At 56.2% G+C, this 22,650-nt stretch overlaps 2 protein-coding genes across 6 annotated transcripts in view; both read right to left on the bottom strand.

Annotated features, from left to right (window-relative positions):
- LOXL3 (lysyl oxidase like 3) overlaps positions 1-22,650 on the bottom strand; it is a 330,073-nt gene that overhangs the window by 214,719 nt on the left and 92,704 nt on the right. The gene's annotated exons all lie outside the window — the stretch shown is intronic.
- Positions 21,030-21,971, bottom strand: LOC138291671 (uncharacterized). The gene has a single exon (XM_069230326.1). It carries the CDS (start codon positions 21,969-21,971, stop codon positions 21,030-21,032), a length of 942 nt encoding a protein of 313 aa, XP_069086427.1.

Below are 22,650 nucleotides of genomic sequence, written 5' to 3'. Positions count from 1 at the left end.
CTGGCAGCAAGGCCACACACCCTTAGGGTTTGCTTCAGAAGGCGTCAGATGGCACAGCAACCAGTACTCTGCCTGGGCACCAGTGCCCTCTCTAGCAGCAAGGCCACACCCCCAGGCTCTGCTTCAGAAAGTATCAGATAGCACAGTGCCATGCCTGGGTACCCATGCCCCCTCGGCGGCAGGAAGTCCACATATAGCCAACCACTGATACTGCAGCACAAATAGAACCCTTAGGACATAAGGTTAAAATAAATATATTTACTTAAACCGTTTAAACATAAAATACATTTTACTTAATAACAAAAAAGTGTCAACATATTTATTAATTTATTCTAAAATATTTTATTAACCTTTTCTAAATGTAACAAATAATATAACATTAGTATTTGTAAAAAAATAATGAACATACTGGTAACCAATTCTTCATTTTTCTAGGTGGGAAATTTGTTTAATGAAACGTCATAAAAATAAGTGAATTTTAATGTAATATATTCAAAATAACTATAGTTGTATTAGGTTATTCATGCTAAGGCATAATTATATTATTCTAAATTTAGGATTAAGATATAACATGAATTACCATTGATAGTGAACTTAAAAATATTTAACTTTGTTATTTAAGAAGTTTAATAAACTTTAAAACTTTTTCCTATACGCTGCCGCACGGACACCGGCCGGTTGCCCAGAGTGCGGGACGTAAAACGCGGTTGTAAAGTCGCTACCGGTGGTAAGTTTGCGCTTGTGTTTCATGTTTTCATTGGTTCCGCCCCCTAGCTCAGTGGGCGGGGACATGTAAGTCTACACCTTTGAGTAACTTTACTCTCAGAAATGAATACCCAAAAGTAGTGAAGTTACTTGAAAGTAACTCACGAGTGTAGATTCGTTCTCGTGTAAATTCACTTTGTGAAGAGGCCCCTCTGTCTTCAGAAGTAAATGGTTCACCTCAGTGCGGGGTTTGGAGCTCAAACCCAAGGAGTGAGACTGAGCTCCAAGGGGTGAGATGTACCTGAAGAGTGAGACTCACTCCAAGGGGTGAGATGTACCCGAAGAGTGAGACTCACACCCAATGAGTGAGACTGAGCTCCAAGGGGTGAGATGTACCCGAAGAGTGAGTCTCACTCCGAATGAGTGAGACTGCGCTCCAAGGGGTGAGATGTACCCGAAGAGTGAGACTCACACCCAATGAGTGAGACTGAGCTCGAAGGGGAGAGATGTACCCGAAGAGTGAGACTCACTCCCAATAAGTGAGACTGTGCTCCAAGGGGTGAGATGTACCCCAAGAGTGAGACTCACACCCAATGAGTCAGACTGCGCTCCAAGGGGTGAGATGTACCTGAAGAGTGAGACTCACTCCCAATGAGTGAGACTGCGCTCCAAGGGGTGAGATGTACCTGAAGAGTGAGACTCACTCCCAATGAGTGAGACTGCGCTCCAAGGGGTGAGACGTACCCGAAGAGTGAGACTCACACCCAATGAGTGAGACTGAGCTCCAAGGGGTGAGATGTACCCGAAGAGTGAGTCTCACTCCGAATGAGTGAGACTGCGCTCCAAGGGGTGAGATGTACCCCAAGAGTGAGACTCACACCCAATGAGTCAGACTGCGCTCCAAGGGGTGAGATGTACCTGAAGAGTGAGACTCACTCCCAATGAGTGAGACTGCGCTCCAAGGGGTGAGATGTACCTGAAGAGTGAGACTCACTCCCAATGAGTGAGACTGCGCTCCAAGGGGTGAGACGTACCCGAAGAGTGAGACTCACTCCCAATGAGTGAGACTGAGCTCCAAAGTGTGAGATGTACCTGAAGAGTGAGACTCACTCCAAGGGGTGAGATGTACCCGAAGAGTGAGACTCACACCCAATGAGTGAGACTGCGCTCCAAGACATGAGATGTACCCGAAGAGTGAGACTCACACCCAGCGAGTGAGACTGTGCTCCAAGGGGTGAGACGTACCCGAAGAGTGAGACTCACTCCCAATGAGTGAGACTGTGCTCCAAGGGGTGAGACGTACCCGAAGAGTGAGACTCACTCCCAATGAGTGAGACTGCGCTCCAAGGGGTGACATGTACCCGAAGAGTGAGACCTACACCCAATGAGTGAGACTGCGCTCCAAGGGGTGAGACGTACCCGAAGAGTGAGACTCACTCCCAATGAGTGAGACTGAGCTCCAAGGGGTGAGATGTACCCAAAGAGTGAGACTCACACCCAGTAAGTCAGACTGAGCTCCAAGACCTGAGATGTACCTGAAGAGTGAGACTCACACCCAAAGAGTGAGACTGTGCTCCAAGGGGTGAGACGTACCCGAAGAGTGAGACTCACTCCCAATGAGTGAGACTGCGCTCCAAGGGGTGACATGTACCCGAAAAGTGAGACTCACACCCAATGAGTGAGACTGAGCTCCAAGGGGTGAGATGTACCCCAAGAGTGAGACACACACCAGTGAGTGAGACTGCGCTCCATGGGGTGAGATGGACCTGAAGAGTGAGACTCACACCGAATGAGTGAGACTGAGCTCCAAGGGGTGAGATGTACCGAAGAGTGAGACTCACACCCAGTGAGTGAGACTGAGCTCCAAAGTGTGAGATGTACCCAAAGAGTGAGACTCACACCCAATGAGTGAGACTGCGCTCCAAGGGGTGATATGTACCAGAAGTGAGACTCACACCCAATAAGTGAGACTGAGCTTCAAGACGTGAGATGTACCGAAGAGTGAGACTCACTCCCAATGAGTGAGACTGAGCTCCAAGACGTGAGATGTACCCAAAGAGTGAGACTCACACCCAGTGAGTGAGACTGAGCTCCAAGACGTTAGATGTACCTGAAGAGTGAGACTTACACCGAATGAGTGAGACTGAGCTCCAAAGTGTGAGATGTGCCTGAAGAGTGAGACTCACTCCCAATGAGTGAGACTGAGCTCCAAGACGTGAGATGTACCGAAGAGTGAGACTCACACCCAGTGAGTGAGACTGAGCTCCAAGGGGTGAGATGTGCTCAAAGAGTGAGACTGACACCCACTGAGTAAAATTGTGCTCCAATGAACGGAACTCATATCCAAAAAGTGAGACTGTGTTTCAAGGTGTGAGATGTACCCGAAGAGTGAGACTCACTCCAAGGGGTGAGATGTACTCGAAGAGTGAGACTCACACCCAATGAGTGAGACTGAGCACCAGAACGTGAGATGTACCCGAAGACTGAGACTCACACCCATTGAGTGAGACTGAGCTCCAAGGGGTGAGATGTGCTCAAAGAGTGAGACTGACACCCACTGAGTAAGATTGTGCTCCAACTGTGTTTCAAGGTGTGAGATGTACCTGAAAAGTAAGACTCATACCCTATGAGACTGTGCTCCAAGCAGAACTCCTACCAGAAGAGTGAGACTCACACCCACTGAGTGAGGCTGAGCTCCAAGGTGTGAGATGTACCCCAAGAGTGAGACTCACACCCAATGAGTAAGACTGCGCTCCAAGGGGTGAGATGTACCGAACAGTGAGACTCACACCCACTGAGTGAGGCTGAGCTCCAAGGTGTGAGATGTACTCAAAGAGTGAAACTCACACCCAATGAGTGAGATTGTGCACCAATGAGTGGGACTCCTATCCAAAGAGTGAGACTGTGCTCCAAGGTGTGAGATGTACCCGAAGAGTGAGACTCACACCCACTGAGTGAGACTGTGCTCCAAGGTGTGAGATGTACTCAAAGAGTGAGACTCACACCCAATGAGTGAGACTGTGCTCCAAAGAGTGGGACTCCTATCCAAAGAGTGGGACAGTGCGGCAAGGTGTGAGACGTGCATGTCGTGAGTGGGGCTCATGGTGTTGGTAGTTTTAGGTGAAAGGCTTGTGTCTCAGGGAGCTTTTCAGGCACTCAGCGGGGAGAGGCCAGACCCAGAAGCCACATTCCTCAAAGGCAGGAAACACCTTGATTTCATTATCCCACAGAACAAAAGTCTATAAAAGAATCACTGCTCATCACGCACATGAAAGAGTGCACGTAGGACACGTACTGAACATACGTGAACATACGTGCAGACACGGGCGAAGCTGTGCGCATGTCACTGAACTTACATGCGCGCCTGCAGCCCATACACCAGCTTGGAAACTCTTAGGCCCTCCCGGACAGTCCCCAGATCCCACATAGAGGGAGACAAAATAATGCTTGAACTCATCTCTCACCCTATCAGCTCCAGGCCCGGTGCCCTGCTGCACAACTTCAACACTTTTGGAAAACTATGTGAACATCAATGCCCCACATAAAACACACAAGTGCAGGCCTGGTCCTCTGACGCAGGAGGTTCTGGGAGCCTAAAGCAGCCTTGGGCAAGAGGCCCCAACCAGCCCCTATCCCTTCCTCCCCTTGTGCAAACACTCTCTCTCCACCCATCCATCCTGTGTCTCCCTCTCTCTCTCTCTGTCTCTCTCTGTCTCCCTCTCTCTCTGTGTCTCCCTCCCCCTCTCTCTCTGTCTCTCTCTTTCCCCCTCTGTCTCCCGCTCTCTCACTCCACCCATACATCCTGTGTCTCCCTCTCTCTCTGTCTCCCTCTCTCTCTCTCCCTCTCTGTCTTCCGCTCTCTCACTCCACCCATACATCCTGTGTCTCCCTCTCGCTCTCTCTCTGTCTCCCTCTCTGACTCCCTCTCTCTCCCTCCACCCATACATCCTGTCTCTCTCTCTCTCTCTCTCCGTGTCTCTCTCTCTGTCTCCCTCTCTCTCTCTGTCTCCCTCTCTCTCTCTGTCTCTCTCTCTCTCTGTCTCCTTCTCTCGCTCCACTCATACATCCTGTGTCTCCCTCTCTCGCTCTCTCTCTCTCTGTCTCCCTCTCTCTCTCTCTGTCTCCCTCTCTCTCTCTCTGTCTCCCTCTCTCTCTCTCTGTCTCCCTCTCTCTTTCTCTCTCTCCACCCATACATCCTGTGTCTCCCTCTCTCTCTGTCTCCCTCTCTGTATCCCTCTCTCTCTCTGTCTACCCATATATCATGTGTCTCCCTCTCTATCTCTCTGTCTCCCTCTCTCTCTCCCCGTCTCTCTCTCTCTGTCCACCCATGCATCCTCTCTTGCACCTTCTCACCCCTCTCTCTCATCCTCTCTCTCTCTCTCTGTCTCTCTCTCCCTCCCCCTTCCTGTCTCCCTCTCTCTGTCTCTCTCAACCTCTCTCTCTCTTTCCACGCATGCCCAACCTCTGCTGCTCTCTCTCTGTCTCCCTCTCTGTCTCTCTCTCTGTGTCTCTATCTCACTGTCTCTCTCTGTCTCTCTCTGTCTCACTCTCACTGTCTCTCTCTGTCTCACTCTCACTGTCTCTCTCTGTCTCTCTCTCTCGTCTCTCTGTCTGTCTCTCCTTCTCACCCCTTTCTGTCCCTCTCTCCCTCTCGCTCCTGAAGCCCCGGCTGCGCCTTATGCAAGCTGTGGAAAGTCACCAAGGCACCAGCAGGGGCCCTGGGCTTTCAAACCCGTCCTCCAATCGCAGCAGACAACCAGGGACAGATGGAGGGAGTCCAGCTCTAAACAAACGATCCATCCGCAGACAGGAAAGAAAATGGGAAAAAGATCTCCCCATGACCTCATGATGCTGCAGTGCTTCCGTGGAACCGCAGACAGCTCATCACATCAGTCAAAGCACAGTACTGTACCAACTCATGGTGAGGTCACCCTCAGAAGCAGAGCGATGTTCAGGTGTTGCATCAACCACCCGCCGGACCCACCATTGCATCAACCACCCGCCGGACCCACCATTGCATCAACCACCCGCCGGACCCTCCATTGCATCAACCACCCGCCGGACCCTCCATTGCATCAACCACCCGCCGGACCCACCATTGCATCAACCACCCGCCGGACCAATCACTGCATCAACCACCCGCCGGACCCACCATTCCATCAACCACCCGCCGGACCCACCATTGCATCAACCACCCGCCGGACCAATTACTGCATCAACCACCCGCCGGACCCACCATTGCATCAACCACCCGCCGGACCCACCATTGCATCAACCACCCGCCGGACCAATCACTGCATCAACCACCCGCCGGACCCACCATTGCATCAACCACCCGCCGGACCCACCATTGCATCAACCACCCGCCGGACCAATCACTGCATCAACCACCCACCGGACCCACCATTGCATCAACCACCCGCCGGACCAATCACTGCATCAACCACCCGCCGGACCCACCATTGATTCAACCACCCGCCGGACCCACCATTGATTCAACCACCCGCCGGACCCTCCATTGCATCAACCGCCCGCCGGACCCACCATTGCATCAACCATCCGCCGGACCCACCATTGCATCAACCACCCGCCGGACCCACCATTGTATCAACCACCCGCCGGACCCACCATTGTATCAACCACCCGCCGGACCCACCATTGCATCAACCACCCGCCGGACCAATCACTGCATCAACCACCCGCCGGACCCACCATTGATTCAACCACCCGCCGGACCCTCCATTGCATCAACCACCCGCCGGACCCACCATTGCATCAACCACCCTCCGGACCAATCACTGCATCAACCACCTGCCGGACCCACCATTGATTCAACCACCCGCCGGACCAATCACTGCATCAACCACGCGCCGGACCCACCATTGCATCAACCACCCGCCGGACCCACCATTGCATCAACCACCTGCCGGACCCACCATTGCATCAACCACCCGCCGGACCAATCACTGCATCAACCACCTGCCGGACCCACCATTGCATCAACCACCCGCCGGACCAATCACTGCATCAACCACGCGCCGCACCCACCATTGCATCAACCACCCGCCGGACCAATCACTGCATCAACCACCCGCCGGACCAATCACTGCATCAACCACCTGCCGGACCCACCATTGATTCAACCACCCGCCGGACCCTCCATTGCATCAACCGCCCGCCGGACCAACCATTGCATCAACCGCCCGCCGGACCAATCACTGCATCAACCACCTGCCGGACCCACCATTGATTCAACCACCCGCCGGACCCACCATTGCATCAACCGCCCGCCGGACCAATCACTGCATCAACCACCCGCCGGACCCTCCATTGCATCAACCACCCGCCGGACCCACCATTGCATCAACCACCCGCCGGACCAATCACTGCATCAACCACCCGCCGGACCCACCATTGATTCAACCACCCGCCGGACCCACCATTGCATCAACCACCCGCCGGACCAATCACTGCATCAACCACCCGCCGGACCCACCATTGCATCAACCACCCGCCGGACCAATCACTGCATCAACCACCCGCCGGACCAATCACTGCATCAACCACCCGCCGGACCCACCATTGCATCAACCACCCGCCGGACCCACCATTGCATCAACCACCCGCCGGACCCACCATTGTATCAACCACCCGCCGGACCCACCATTGTATCAACCACCCGCCGGACCAATCACTGCATCAACCACCCGCCGGACCCACCATTGCATCAACCACCCGCCGGACCAATCACTGCATCAACCACCCGCCGGACCCACCATTGTATCAACCACCCGCCGGACCAATCACTACATCAACCACCCGCCGGACCAACCATTGCATCAACCACCCGCCGGACCCACCATTGCATCAACCACCCGCCGGACCCACCATTGCATCAACCACCCGCCGGACCCACCATTGCATCAACCACCCGCCGGACCCACCATTGCATCAACCACCCGCCGGACCCACCATTGCATCAACCACCCGCTGGACCAATCACTGCATCAACCACCCGCCGGACCCACCATTGCATCAACCACCCGCCGGACCAATCACTGCATCAACCACCCGCCGGACCCACCATTGCATCAACCGCCCGCCGGACCCACCATTGCATCAACCACCCGCCGGACCAATCACTGCATCAACCACCCGCCGGACCCACCATTGCATCAACCACCCGCCGGACCCACCATTGCATCAACCACCCACCGGACCCACCATTGCATCAACCGCCCGCTGGACCAATCACTGCATCAACCACCCGCCGGACCCACCATTGCATCAACCACCCGCCGGACCAATCACTGCATCAACCACCCGCCGGACCCACCATTGCATCAACCACCCGCCGGACCCACCATTGCATCAACCACCCGCCGGACCAATCACTGCATCAACCACCCGCCGGACCCACCATTGCATCAACCACCCGCCGGACCCACCATTGCATCAACCACCCGCCGGACCAATCACTGCATCAACCACCCACCGGACCCACCATTGCATCAACCACCCGCCGGACCAATCACTGCATCAACCACCCGCCGGACCCACCATTGATTCAACCACCCGCCGGACCCACCATTGATTCAACCACCCGCCGGACCCTCCATTGCATCAACCGCCCGCCGGACCCACCATTGCATCAACCATCCGCCGGACCCACCATTGCATCAACCACCCGCCGGACCCACCATTGTATCAACCACCCGCCGGACCCACCATTGTATCAACCACCCGCCGGACCCACCATTGCATCAACCACCCGCCGGACCAATCACTGCATCAACCACCCGCCGGACCCACCATTGATTCAACCACCCGCCGGACCCTCCATTGCATCAACCACCCGCCGGACCCACCATTGCATCAACCACCCTCCGGACCAATCACTGCATCAACCACCTGCCGGACCCACCATTGATTCAACCACCCGCCGGACCAATCACTGCATCAACCACGCGCCGGACCCACCATTGCATCAACCACCCGCCGGACCCACCATTGCATCAACCACCTGCCGGACCCACCATTGCATCAACCACCCGCCGGACCAATCACTGCATCAACCACCTGCCGGACCCACCATTGCATCAACCACCCGCCGGACCAATCACTGCATCAACCACGCGCCGCACCCACCATTGCATCAACCACCCACCGGACCAATCACTGCATCAACCACCCGCCGGACCAATCACTGCATCAACCACCTGCCGGACCCACCATTGATTCAACCACCCGCCGGACCCTCCATTGCATCAACCGCCCGCCGGACCAACCATTGCATCAACCGCCCGCCGGACCAATCACTGCATCAACCACCTGCCGGACCCACCATTGATTCAACCACCCGCCGGACCCACCATTGCATCAACCGCCCGCCGGACCAATCACTGCATCAACCACCCGCCGGACCCTCCATTGCATCAACCACCCGCCGGACCCACCATTGCATCAACCACCCGCCGGACCAATCACTGCATCAACCACCCGCCGGACCCACCATTGATTCAACCACCCGCCGGACCCACCATTGCATCAACCACCCGCCGGACCAATCACTGCATCAACCACCCGCCGGACCCACCATTGCATCAACCACCCGCCGGACCAATCACTGCATCAACCACCCGCCGGACCAATCACTGCATCAACCACCCGCCGGACCCACCATTGCATCAACCACCCGCCGGACCCACCATTGCATCAACCACCCGCCGGACCCACCATTGTATCAACCACCCGCCGGACCCACCATTGTATCAACCACCCGCCGGACCAATCACTGCATCAACCACCCGCCGGACCCACCATTGCATCAACCACCCGCCGGACCAATCACTGCATCAACCACCCGCCGGACCCACCATTGTATCAACCACCCGCCGGACCAATCACTGCATCAACCACCCGCCGGACCAACCATTGCATCAACCACCCGCCGGACCCACCATTGCATCAACCACCCGCCGGACCCACCATTGCATCAACCACCCGCCGGACCCACCATTGCATCAACCACCCGCCGGACCCACCATTGCATCAACCACCCGCCGGACCCACCATTGCATCAACCACCCGCTGGACCAATCACTGCATCAACCACCCGCCGGACCCACCATTGCATCAACCACCCGCCGGACCAATCACTGCATCAACCACCCGCCGGACCCACCATTGCATCAACCGCCCGCCGGACCCACCATTGCATCAACCACCCGCCGGACCAATCACTGCATCAACCACCCGCCGGACCCACCATTGCATCAACCACCCGCCGGACCCACCATTGCATCAACCACCCACCGGACCCACCATTGCATCAACCGCCCGCTGGACCAATCACTGCATCAACCACCCGCCGGACCCACCATTGCATCAACCACCCGCCGGACCAATCACTGCATCAACCACCCGCCGGACCAATCACTGCATCAACCACCCGCCGGACCAATCACTGCATCAACCACGCGCCAGACCCACCATTGCATCAACCACCCGCCGGACCCACCATTGCATCAACCACCCGCCGGACCAATCACTGCATCAACCACCCGCCGGACCCACCATTGATTCAACCACCCGCCGGACCCACCATTGCATCAACCACCCGCCGGACCAATCACTGCATCAACCACCCGCCGGACCCACCATTGCATCAACCACCCGCCGGACCCACCATTGCATCAACCACCCGCTGGACCAATCACTGCATCAACCACCCGCCGGACCCACCATTGCATCAACCACCCGCCGGACCCACCATTGCATCAACCACCCGCCGGACCAATCACTGCATCAACCACCCGCCGGACCCACCATTGCATCAACCACCCGCCGGACCCACCATTGCATCAACCACCCGCCGGACCAATCACTGCATCAACCACCCGCCGGACCCACCATTGCATCAACCACCCGCCGGACCCACCATTGCATCAACCACCCGCCGGACCAATCACTGCATCAACCACCCGCCGGACCCACCATTGCATCAACCACCCGCCGGACCCACCTTTGCATCAACCACCCGCCGGACCAATCACTGCATCAACCACCCACCGGACCCACCATTGCATCAACCACCCGCCGGACCAATCACTGCATCAACCACCCGCCGGACCCACCATTGATTCAACCACCCGCCGGACCCACCATTGATTCAACCACCCGCCGGACCCTCCATTGCATCAACCGCCCGCCGGACCCACCATTGCATCAACCACCCGCCGGACCCACCATTGCATCAACCACCCGCCGGACCCACCATTGTATCAACCACCCGCCGGACCCACCATTGTATCGACCACCCGCCGGACCCACCATTGCATCAACCACCCGCCGGACCAATCACTGCATCAACCACCCGCCGGACCCACCATTGATTCAACCACCCGCCGGACCCTCCATTGCATCAACCACATGCCGGACCCACCATTGCATCAACCACCCGCTGGACCCACCATTGCATCAACCACCTGCCGGACCCACCATTGCATCAACCACCCGCCGGACCAATCACTGCATCAACCACCTGCCGGACCCACCATTGATTCAACCACCCGCCGGACCAATCACTGCATCAACCACCTGCCGGACCCACCATTGCATCAACCGCCCGCCGGACCAATCACTGCATCAACCACGCGCCGCACCCACCATTGCATCAACCACCCGCCGGACCAATCACTGCATCAACCACCCGCCGGACCAATCACTGCATCAACCACCCGCCGGACCCTCCATTGATTCAACCACCCGCCGGACCCACCATTGCATCAACCGCCCGCCGGACCAACCATTGCATCAACCGCCCGTCGGACCAATCACTGCATCAACCACCTGCCGGACCCACCATTGATTCAACCACCCGCCGGACCCACCATTGCATCAACCACCCGCCGGACCCTCCATTGCATCAACCACCCGCCGGACCCACCATTGCATCAACCACCCGCCGGACCAATCACTGCATCAACCACCCGCCGGACCCACCATTGATTCAACCACCCGCCGGACCCACCATTGCATCAACCACCCGCCGGACCCACCATTGTATCAACCACCCGCCGGACCCACCATTGTATCGACCACCCGCCGGACCCACCATTGCATCAACCACCCGCCGGACCAATCACTGCATCAACCACCCGCCGGACCCACCATTGATTCAACCACCCGCCGGACCCTCCATTGCATCAACCACACGCCGGACCCACCATTGCATCAACCACCCGCCGGACCCACCATTGCATCAACCACCTGCCGGACCCACCATTGCATCAACCACCCGCCGGACCAATCACTGCATTAACCACCTGCCGGACCCACCATTGATTCAACCACCCGCCGGACCAATCACTGCATCAACCACCTGCCGGACCCACCATTGCATCAACCGCCCGCCGGACCAATCACTGCATCAACCACGCGCCGCACCCACCATTGCATCAACCACCCGCCGGACCAATCACTGCATCAACCACCCGCCGGACCCACCATTGCATCAACCACCCGCCGGACCAATCACTGCATCAACCACCTGCCGGACCCACCATTGCATCAACCACCCGCCGGACCAACCATTGCATCAACCGCCCGCCGGACCAATCACTGCATCAACCACCTGCCGGACCCACCATTGATTCAACCACCCGCCGGACCCACCATTGCATCAACCACCCACCGGACCCTCCATTGCATCAACCACCCGCCTGACCCACCATTGCATCAACCACCCGCCGGACCAATCACTGCATCAACCACCCGCCGGACCCACCATTGATTCAACCACCCGCCGGACCCCCCATTGCATCAACCACCCGCCGGACCAATCACTGCATCAACCACCCGCCGGACCCACCAATGCATCAACCACCCGCCGGACCAATCACTGCATCAACCACCCGCCGGACCCACCATTGCATCAACCACCCGCCGGACCCACCATTGCATCAACCACCCGCCGGACCCACCATTGTATCAACCACCCGCCGGACCCACCATTGTATCAACCACCCGCCGGACCAATCACTGCATCAACCACCCGCCGGACCCACCATTGCATCAACCACCCGCCGGACCAATCACTGCATCAACCACCCGCCGGACCCACCATTGCATCAACCACCCGCCGGACCAATCACTGCATCAACCACCCGCCGGACCCACCATTGCATCAACCACCCGCCGGACCCACCATTGCATCAACCACCCGCCGGACCCACCATTGCATCAACCACCCGCCGGACCAATCACTGCATCAACCACCCGCCGGACCCACCATTGCATCAACCACCCGCCGGACCCACCATTGCATCAACCACCCGCCGGACCCACCATTGCATCAACCACCCGCCGGACCCACCATTGCATCAACCACCCGCCGGACCAATCACTGCATCAACCACCCGCCGGACCCACCATTGCATCAACCACCCGCCGGACCAATCACTGCATCAACCACCCGCCGGACCCACCATTGCATCAACCGCCCGCCGGACCCACCATTGCATCAACCACCCGCCGGACCAATCACTGCATCAACCACCCGCCGGACCCACCATTGCATCAACCACCCGCCGGACCCACCATTGCATCAACCACCCGCCGGACCCACCATTGCATCAACCGCCCGCCGGACCAACCATTGCATCAACCGCCCGCCGGACCAATCACTGCATCAACCACCCGCCGGACCCACCATTGCATCAACCACCCGCCGGACCAATCACTGCATCAACCACCCGCCGGACCAATCACTGCATCAGCCACGCGCCAGACCCACCATTGCATCAACCACCCGCCGGACCCACCATTGCATCAACCACCCGCCGGACCAATCACTGCATCAACCACCCGCCGGACCCACCATTGATTCAACCACCCGTCGGACCAATCACTGCATCAACCACCCGCCGGACCAATCACTGCATCAACCACCCGCCGGACCCACCATTGCATCAACCGCCCGCCGGACCCACCATTGCATCAACCACCCGCCGGACCAATCACTGCATCAACCACCCGCCGGACCCACCATTGATTCAACCACCCGTCGGACCAATCACTGCATCAACCACCCGCCGGACCAATCACTGCATCAACCACCCGCCGGACCCACCATTGCATCAACCGCCCGCCGGACCCACCATTGCATCAACCACCCGCCGGACCAATCACTGCATCAACCACCCGCCAGACCCACCATTGCATCAACCACCCGCCGGACCAATCACTGCATCAACCACCCGCCGGACCAATCACTGCATCAACCACCCGCCGGACCCACCATTGCATCAACCGCCCGCCGGACCCACCATTGCATCAACCACCCGCCGGACTAATCACTGCATCAACCACCTGCCGGACCCACCATTGATTCAACCACCCGCCGGACCAATCACTGCATCAACCACCTGCCGGACCAATCACTGCATCAACCACGCGCCGCACCCACCATTGCATCAACCACACGCCGGACCAATCACTGCATCAACCACCCGCCGGACCCACCATTGCATCAACCACACGCCGGACCAATCACTGCATCAACCACCCGCCAGACCCACCATTGCATCAACCACCCACTGGACCTACCATTGAATCAACCACCCACCGGACCGTCCATTGCATCAACCACCCGCCGGACCCACCATTGCATCAACCACCCGCCGGACCCACCATTGTATCAACCACCCGCCGGACCCACCATTGTATCAACCACCCGCCGGACCCACCATTGCATCAACCACCCGCCGGACCAATCACTGCATCAACCACCCGCCGGACCCACCATTGCATCAACCACCCGCCGGACCCACCATTGCATCAACCACCCGCCGGACCCACCATTGCATCAACCTCCCGCCGGACCAATCACTGCATCAACCACCCGCCGGACCCACCATTGCATCAACCACCCGCCGGACCCACCATTGCATCAACCACCCGCCGGACCCACCATTGCATCAACCACCCGCCGGACCCACCATTGCATCAACCACCCGCCGGACCAATCACTGCATCAACCACCCGCCGGACCCACCATTGCATCAACCACCCGCCGGACCAATCACTGCATCAACCACCCGCCGGACCCACCATTGCATCAACCGCCCGCCGGACCCACCATTGCATCAACCACCCGCCGGACCAATCACTGCATCAACCACCCGCCGGACCCACCATTGCATCAACCACCCGCCGGACCCACCATTGCATCAACCACCCGCCGGACCCACCATTGCATCAACCGCCCGCCGGACCAATCACTGCATTAACCACCCGCCGGACCCACCATTGCATCAACCACCCGCCGGACCAATCACTGCATCAACCGCCCGCCGGACCCACCATTGCATCAACCACCCGCCGGACCCACCATTGCATCAACCACCCGCCGGACCAATCACTGCATCAACCACCCGCCGGTCCCACCATTGATTCAACCACCCATCGGACCAATCACTGCATCAACCACCCGCCAGACCCACCATTGCATGAACCACCCGCCGGACCAATCACTGCATGAACCACCCGCCGGACCAATCACTGCATCAACCACCCGCCGGACCCACCATTGCATCAACCGCCCGCCGGACCCACCATTGCATCAACCACCCGCCGGACCAATCACTGCATCAACCACCTGCCGGACCAATCACTGCATCAACCACGCGCCGCACCCACCATTGCATCAACCACACGCCGGACCAATCACTGCATCAACCACCCGCCAGACCCACCATTGCATCAACCAACCACTGGACCTACCATTGAATCAACCACCCACCGGACCTTCCATTGAATCAAACACCCGCCGGACCCACCATTGAATCAAACACCCGCCGGACCCACCATTGCATCAACCACCCGCCGGACCCACCATTGCATCAACCACCCGCCGGACCAATCACTGCATCAACCACCCGCCAGACCCACCATTGCATCAACCGCCCGCCGGACCCACCATTGCATTAACCACCCGCCAGACCCACCATTGCAACAACCATCTTCCGAACCCTCCCTTGCATCAACCACCCGCCGGACCCACCATTGCATCAACCACCCTGCCGGACCCACCATTGCATCAACCACCCGCCGGACCCACCATTGCATCAACCACCCGCCGGACCCACCATTGCATCAACCACCCGCCGGACCAATCACTGCATCAACCACCTGCCGGACCAATCACTGCATCAACCACGCGCCGGACCAATCACTGCATCAACCACGCGCCGCACCCACCATTGCATCAACCACACGCCGGACCAATCACTGCATCAACCACCCGCCGGACCCACCATTGCATCAACCACACGCCGGACCAATCACTGCATCAACCACCCGCCAGACCCACCATTGATTCAACCACCCGCCGGACCCACCATTGCATCAACCACCCACTGGACCTACCATTGAATCAACCACCCACCGGACCTTCCATTGCATCAACCACCCGCCGGACCCACCATTGAATCAAACACCTGCCGGACCCACCATTGCACCAACCACCCGCCAGACTCTCCATTACATCAACCACCCGCCGGACCCACCATTGCACCAACCACCCGCCGGACCCTCCATTGCATCAACCACCCTCCAGACCCACCATTGCAACAACCACCCGCCGGACCCACCATTGCATCAACCACCTGCCGGACCCACCATTGCATCAACCACCCGCCGGACCCTCCATTGCATCAACCACCCGCAGGACCCACCATTGCACCAACCACCCGCCGGACCAATCACTGCACCAACCACCCGCCGGACCCACCATTGCATCAACCACCCCAGTTTGGACCCAGCCATATGCAAATCAGTCTTGACCCTGTTCCCCATGGGAACAGTCCAGCACGACTGCCAGGCCAGGTCCTCCCTGGACTGGAAACAAGCATCCTGGGACCGGTTTCAGGGTTTCACCCTACATCAGCCAGGCTGGCTTGAGTCCAGTGGCAGTTCGGGCTGGACTGTTCCCCTGGGGAACAGGGTCTAGACTAATCTTCACATGGCTGGGTCCAAACTGGGGTGGGTGATGAGGAAAAGAATTGATGGATTAAATCCAGATCTGTGACTGAGGTTGAATGTTTGATTCGCTCTGCATTCCATCCATCATCTGTTGTTTTTGAAACCAGTGGGCCTGCAGCACTCATTGTGCCACCTACAGGAGTAGTACTATAAAGTAATGTCTCACACCTGCCACAGCAGCCTTTTGCCAGGCCTAAGCCTTCCTTTTTATGGGCGAGCGCAAAGCGTTCCATCCGATGTTGTAATCTCTCTTTGGGCTTCAAACCACGCCCATGTCACGTCAGTCACTTTGATTGGTTCGTGGGCTTGCCTTTTAAAATCCGCTTGCTTTCATTTGTGAAAGGCATGCATACTTCATGCCTTTTCCGGTGTTTACCACACCTACACAGCACCGGTAAACTACTAGAAACCCACGAGGCTCGATGTTTTCAGCATGGTTTCCGGACTACTTTATCTTTTTATTTTCCACGCAGGGTGATCGCGCCGCATTGTTTTTTTTCTTTACAACGCTAATAGCTCTGACTCGAGCAAATGCAAGACCCGTTGCATTGAAAATGCTTGTTAACACTTGGGAGAGGATGTGCTGTATCGTCCAGAGCTGCTGATTTTGGAACTGAGGAAGCAGTTTTGCGTTTCGGCGTCTGCTCAATATCCTGCAATTCTGGGCAAATCATTTAATCTCCATGTGTCTACCAGAAATGAATGTGTCCTTGTTCATGTAAAGCGCTCCAATACCGTCAGTCACGTTTTCACTATGTAAAGCTGCAAAAACACATACTTCTGTCCCCCTAAGGTAAGCACCTAAAGGGTCAAAGGGCAGAGTGCCTTGTATTTAAAAAGTAGGACATGAGTGATTAAGTTTTGCATGCCCTAGCAGTGAAAAACTCCTAAAGTTATTTTTGACTGTTGTAAAGCCTATCTCGCCTATTACCTGATTACATTTAATAAGTGCTAACTTTAGATTGGGAACAGATAGAGATATCAACACCATTTTGTTCACTTGGGCACCACTGGGTCACCTTCGGTCTTTACACGGAGACACCTGGGGGTCTATTCACAGATAACAGCATCGCTAATATGCCGCTGATACCCAGCTGTACCTGAAAGCCTCCTCTACGTCAGACATCCAACGCCTCAAACGCTGCCCGCACATCATCCAGACCTGGGTGTCCGGCGCCTGCCTGAAGCTCCGCCCTCCCAAGACAGAACTTCTGTCATTTGCTAAGAATAAAAACAAGGCTCAGGACAAGCCTGGCTCATTCAGTGACCTTGATGGCTTTGAACCCCGGCTCTCATGGAATGCCGAGTCACTCGGATTCGCCCCAGAAACCCACCTCGCCCTCAAAGACCACTGTGCCAACAAACAGAGAGGCTGACACCAGCTCTCTCCTCAAAAGAAAGTCAAACCGTTTGTTCCAGAAAGTGATCATAGAACTGGTGTTCAAGTCCTCACCTCTCATCAGGACGGTGGTAATGACTGACAGACTCCGCACTGGCACCGCCCATCTTCGAAAGCAGCTGCGTCATCTACAAAGCCAGCACGACCAGCACCTCGTCTCATCTTTTGGACAAGCTCACCCTCTCTAGTGATTCTCGGCACACCTGCAGTCAGGACACCATCAGACTGCAGAATAAGAAGTGTAAACAAGCACTGACAAAGACAATATGTCTCCCATGCCCAAGCTTAGAAGCCAAGCCCGTCACCTCACTTCTCCTGCAGACAAGCTCACTGTCTCTGGTGATTCTCGGCACCCCTGCGGCCAGGACACCATCAGACTGCAGGATAAGAAGTGTAAACAAGCACTGACAAATATGTCTTCCCATCCCAAGCTCACAAGCCAAGCCCTTCACCTCACTTATCCTGCAGACAAGCTCACTGTCTCTGGTGATTCTTGGCACACCCGCAGCCAGGACACCATCAGACTACAGAATAAGAAGTGTAAACAAGCACTGACAAAGACAATGTCTCCCCTGCCCAAGCTCACAAGCCAAGCCCTTCACCTCACTTATCCTGCAGACAAGCTCACTGTCTCTGGTGGTTCGTGACACACCTGCAGCCAGGACACCATCAGACTGCAGGATAAGAAGTGTAAACAAGGAAAAACAAGACAACAGGCCTTTTCCATCTATACGCCCAGAATCAGGACAGTAACCTGTGCACCACATGCATAGAGACTGATTTCATTCAAACAGTTGCATCAACCCTGCTAGATCCAGGATTCTGGGTCTTGGAGGGCCTCGGAGGTGCAAGGAGGTGCAGGCACAAATCAACACGTGGTTCAGGTTTGTTACAGAGCCTGACAACATCTGCTTGATTTTAAAATGCCTGAGAAGCAAAGTTGCGCATGCTTGATTCACATATATTTTTATAAAGTGCCCTGTTACCCAGTAACCATACTCTGGCGCTGAGCTGATGATAAGGCAGATGTTTTATACTGAGAAGACCTGCTTGTTGACTGTTTCCTGCCCTGTTGGCCAGATGTGTGGAGATGTGGTAGGGCTGGGGCTGGGGCAGAGAGGCCTAAGCCCTGGTGGTTAGGCAAGCGGAGGATCTGCACATGCCTCCAGCGCCTTGAGCGCCTCTAGCGCCCAATGCTAAAGATTTGCATTGAAGAGAGTAGAGTAAGGAGGGTAGAATCTGGTAAGGGCGGGGCCACGGTATTGATTGGTTAGATTACAGACGCAGAAGATCTTGAACACACGGTCCCTCATTTACGGGGTTTTGGCGTCGAGCAGCGCAGTAAGTCACCGTGCTGCAGTGCCTGACGCCACAGTGAAAAAGGGGAGAATGCACCATAGTTATCCAATGCGGTGCACTCCTGTCCTTCCCCCTGCGCTGGCGGCGTTTCAGCAGCCTAGCGCCAATGCAGGCGTCCTTGCTCCATGGTACAAGGGTGGCTGCGTTGCATAGAGGATTGTTGTTGTGCAGGAAGGGCCACCTTCCTGCACAGAAACAATCCTGGGAGGCATTTTCCTTTTTCGATTTGTGCTGCAGAATGCACTGACTGGCAAAAATTAAGAGGGAGAAAAGTTAGCACCGGAAGTATCCCCAGAGAAGGAACGAGGTTGAGGTAATTTTATAAATCTGTTCTTTAAAAGTTAGTGGGGAGTCCAAGATAGCGCCAATGTTGCGTGCAGAAGATGCAGGTAAGTCATTCAGTCAGTCAATCATTAGAGTCTCGATTTACTAAGCTTTTGTGTCGCCCTTGTGTCACGCAGGACAATCCAGAATATTACTTGAAATTTCCAAAGACACGCGAGGCCTGATTTGTGTCGCCTTGTGCAGCTCTGTAAACAAAGGCAATGCTACGCATCTGCTTGCGCTGCGTTACGTTACATTTCGATTTGGGAGGCTTTGGATGGGTGGAGCGTGGGCGTCCCCTACATCCGTCCATGGGACTGGGCGCATTCCAGTGGCGGCCCGTCCTTTAGGGCGGAGGGGCCACGCCCCCACACCCCATGAAGAGTGTCTGTCAGGCTGAACAAAGGCCAGCCTGACAGACACTCTCTGTGTTCAGGTCAGGCAGCCAGGAGCAGACATGCGTGATTTGCGCAGACTCCGGGCTGCCTGAGCTGAACTTTGCTGGGCTGAGGCATTCACAGCTCCTATGGGCGTGACCTCCTCGGCTCAGCAAAGGTGCCTCGAGGCCCTCCCCTGGGTGACAAGGAAAGCGTCACCCATTGACTTCCACCTGGGCGCTTCAGTTTAAGCCCTGAAGCGCCCAGGGCGAGTGTCAATCAGTGACACCTCGTCACAGAGTGGGGTGGGGTGGGGTCAGCAGTCTCACTGACCCCAACCCACTCTGTGAAGAGGCTGGGACTGTTGCCTTCCCTCTCTGGCTGACCAAAGGTCAGCCGATGAGGGAAGGCAGCAGTCCCAACCCTCCTGGGACCTGGAGGCTAAAGGTAAGTGTGTGTGTGTTTGTGTGTATGTATGTTATGTTTTACATTGAATGTTTGGTGCGCGCGTGCATGTTTGAATGGAATGAGTGTTGTTAATGGATGAGCGTGCGTGCGTGTCTGTGTGTGAAAGAATGAGTCTGTGTGTGTGTGTGTGCCCCGCCCACCCCCCTCCCAAAGCTGCCGGTCGCCACTGGCGCATTCTCAAACTTTATATTGTTAATAAACCTGGAAATGCATCAAAATGCTACGCCTCCCTCCCCCAGGTGTAGGAGAAATATCTGTATTTCTCTTTGTTAGTTCCTGTTTTCACATGGAAAATGGAAAGGTCCCGCTTCCTGCACAAAAACTATCCTGCCTGTAATGCAGGCACGCTTGCACTATGGCACAAGGGTGCCTGCGTTGGCACTAAGCGGTGGGTATGAGATCTCACTGCTGGGAGGGCGGTGGGCATGGGATCTCGCTTCAGAAGGGGCGGTGGGTATGAGATCTCGCTGCTGGAGGGGCGGTGGGTATGAGATCTCGCTGCTGGAGGGGCGGAAGGTATGAGATCTTGCTGCTGGAGGGGCGGTGGGCATGGGATCTTGCTTCAGGAGGGGCGGTGGGTATGAGATCTCGCTGCTGGAGGGGCGGTGGGTACGAGATCTCGCTGCTGGAGGGGCGGTGGGCATGGGATCTCGCTTCCGGAGGGGCGGTGGGTATGAGATCTCGCTGCTGGAGGGGCGGTGGGTATGAGATCTCGCTGCTGGAGGGGCGGTGGGTATGAGATCTCGCTGCTGGAGGGGCGGTGGGTATGAGATCTCGCTGCTGGAGGGGCGGTGGGCATGGGATCTCGCTTCTGGAGGGGTGGTGGGCATGGGATCTCGCTCCTGGGGGGAGAGGGGGCATGGGATCTTGCTGCTGGGAGGGCGGTGGGTATGAGATCTCGCTTCCGGAGGGGCGGTGGGTATGAGATCTCGCTGCTGGAGGGGCGGTGGGTATGAGATCTCGCTGCTGGAGGGGCGGTGGGCATGGGATCTCGCTTCTGGAGGGGTGGTGGGCATGGGATCTCGCTCCTGGGGGGAGAGGGGGCATGGGATCTCGCTGCTGGGAGGGCGGTGGGTATGAGATCTCGCTGCTGGAGGGGCGGTGGGTATGAGATCTCGCTGCTGGAGGGGCGGTGGGTATGAGATCTCGCTGCTGGAGGGGCGGTGGGTATGAGATCTCGCTGCTGGAGGGGCGGTGGGTATGAGATCTCGCTGCTGGAGGGGCGGTGGGTATGAGATCTCGCTGCTGGAGGGGCGGTGGGCATGGGATCTCGCTTCTGGAGGGGTGGTGGGCATGGGATCTCGCTCCTGGGGGGAGAGGGGGCATGGGATCTTGCTGCTGGGAGGGCGGTGGGTATGAGATCTTGCTGCAGGAGGGGCAGAAGGGAATGAGATCCTCTGCTCTCTCCGGTGGGATCCACATCCATTTTTTTGGTCACAATTCTATACTAAAAGTTTTCAAAAGTACATAAACATTGAATAACTTTCACAAATCATTCCGAAAAAATAAAAATGTTACCTTCATGAATAAAGTATGCAATGAAATAAAATATGAAGAAGATAGAGAAAGGCAAAAAAAGACATCAAAGAGCAAAAAACTAAATTTAGTACCTTAATCCCTGTTTCAAACATTGATAAAGTGAATAATACACCAAGAATAACAAATGTATATTCACAAAAATAAAGAAATATATACATTCAAGACTAAAATCTCCAGTTTAAACCCATGGACATCAAGAGTGTAAAACTGAGCAAATTATCATTCAATTTATAAATCATTTTCTCAGAATTAGCCACATTAGCGAATCTTCAAGCCGAGGATGAAGAGTGGGTAACATTGGACCCCAGAGAGGGAGAAGGTTCATTTCTGCTAAACTGAGAGGCCTAGAGAGGCCCTGGAAGGAATGAGCGACATGGACGGTAACACTGAGATAAAAGTCACAAACGGTTTGAAAGAGGGACATTAATAAAAGAA

This window comes from Pleurodeles waltl, chromosome 1_1 (assembly GCF_031143425.1).
Source record: "Pleurodeles waltl isolate 20211129_DDA chromosome 1_1, aPleWal1.hap1.20221129, whole genome shotgun sequence".
Taxonomy (NCBI): domain Eukaryota; kingdom Metazoa; phylum Chordata; class Amphibia; order Caudata; family Salamandridae; genus Pleurodeles; species Pleurodeles waltl.
Note: the sequence above shows the minus strand (reverse complement) of the source record. Positions and strands in the feature narration are given on the sequence as shown.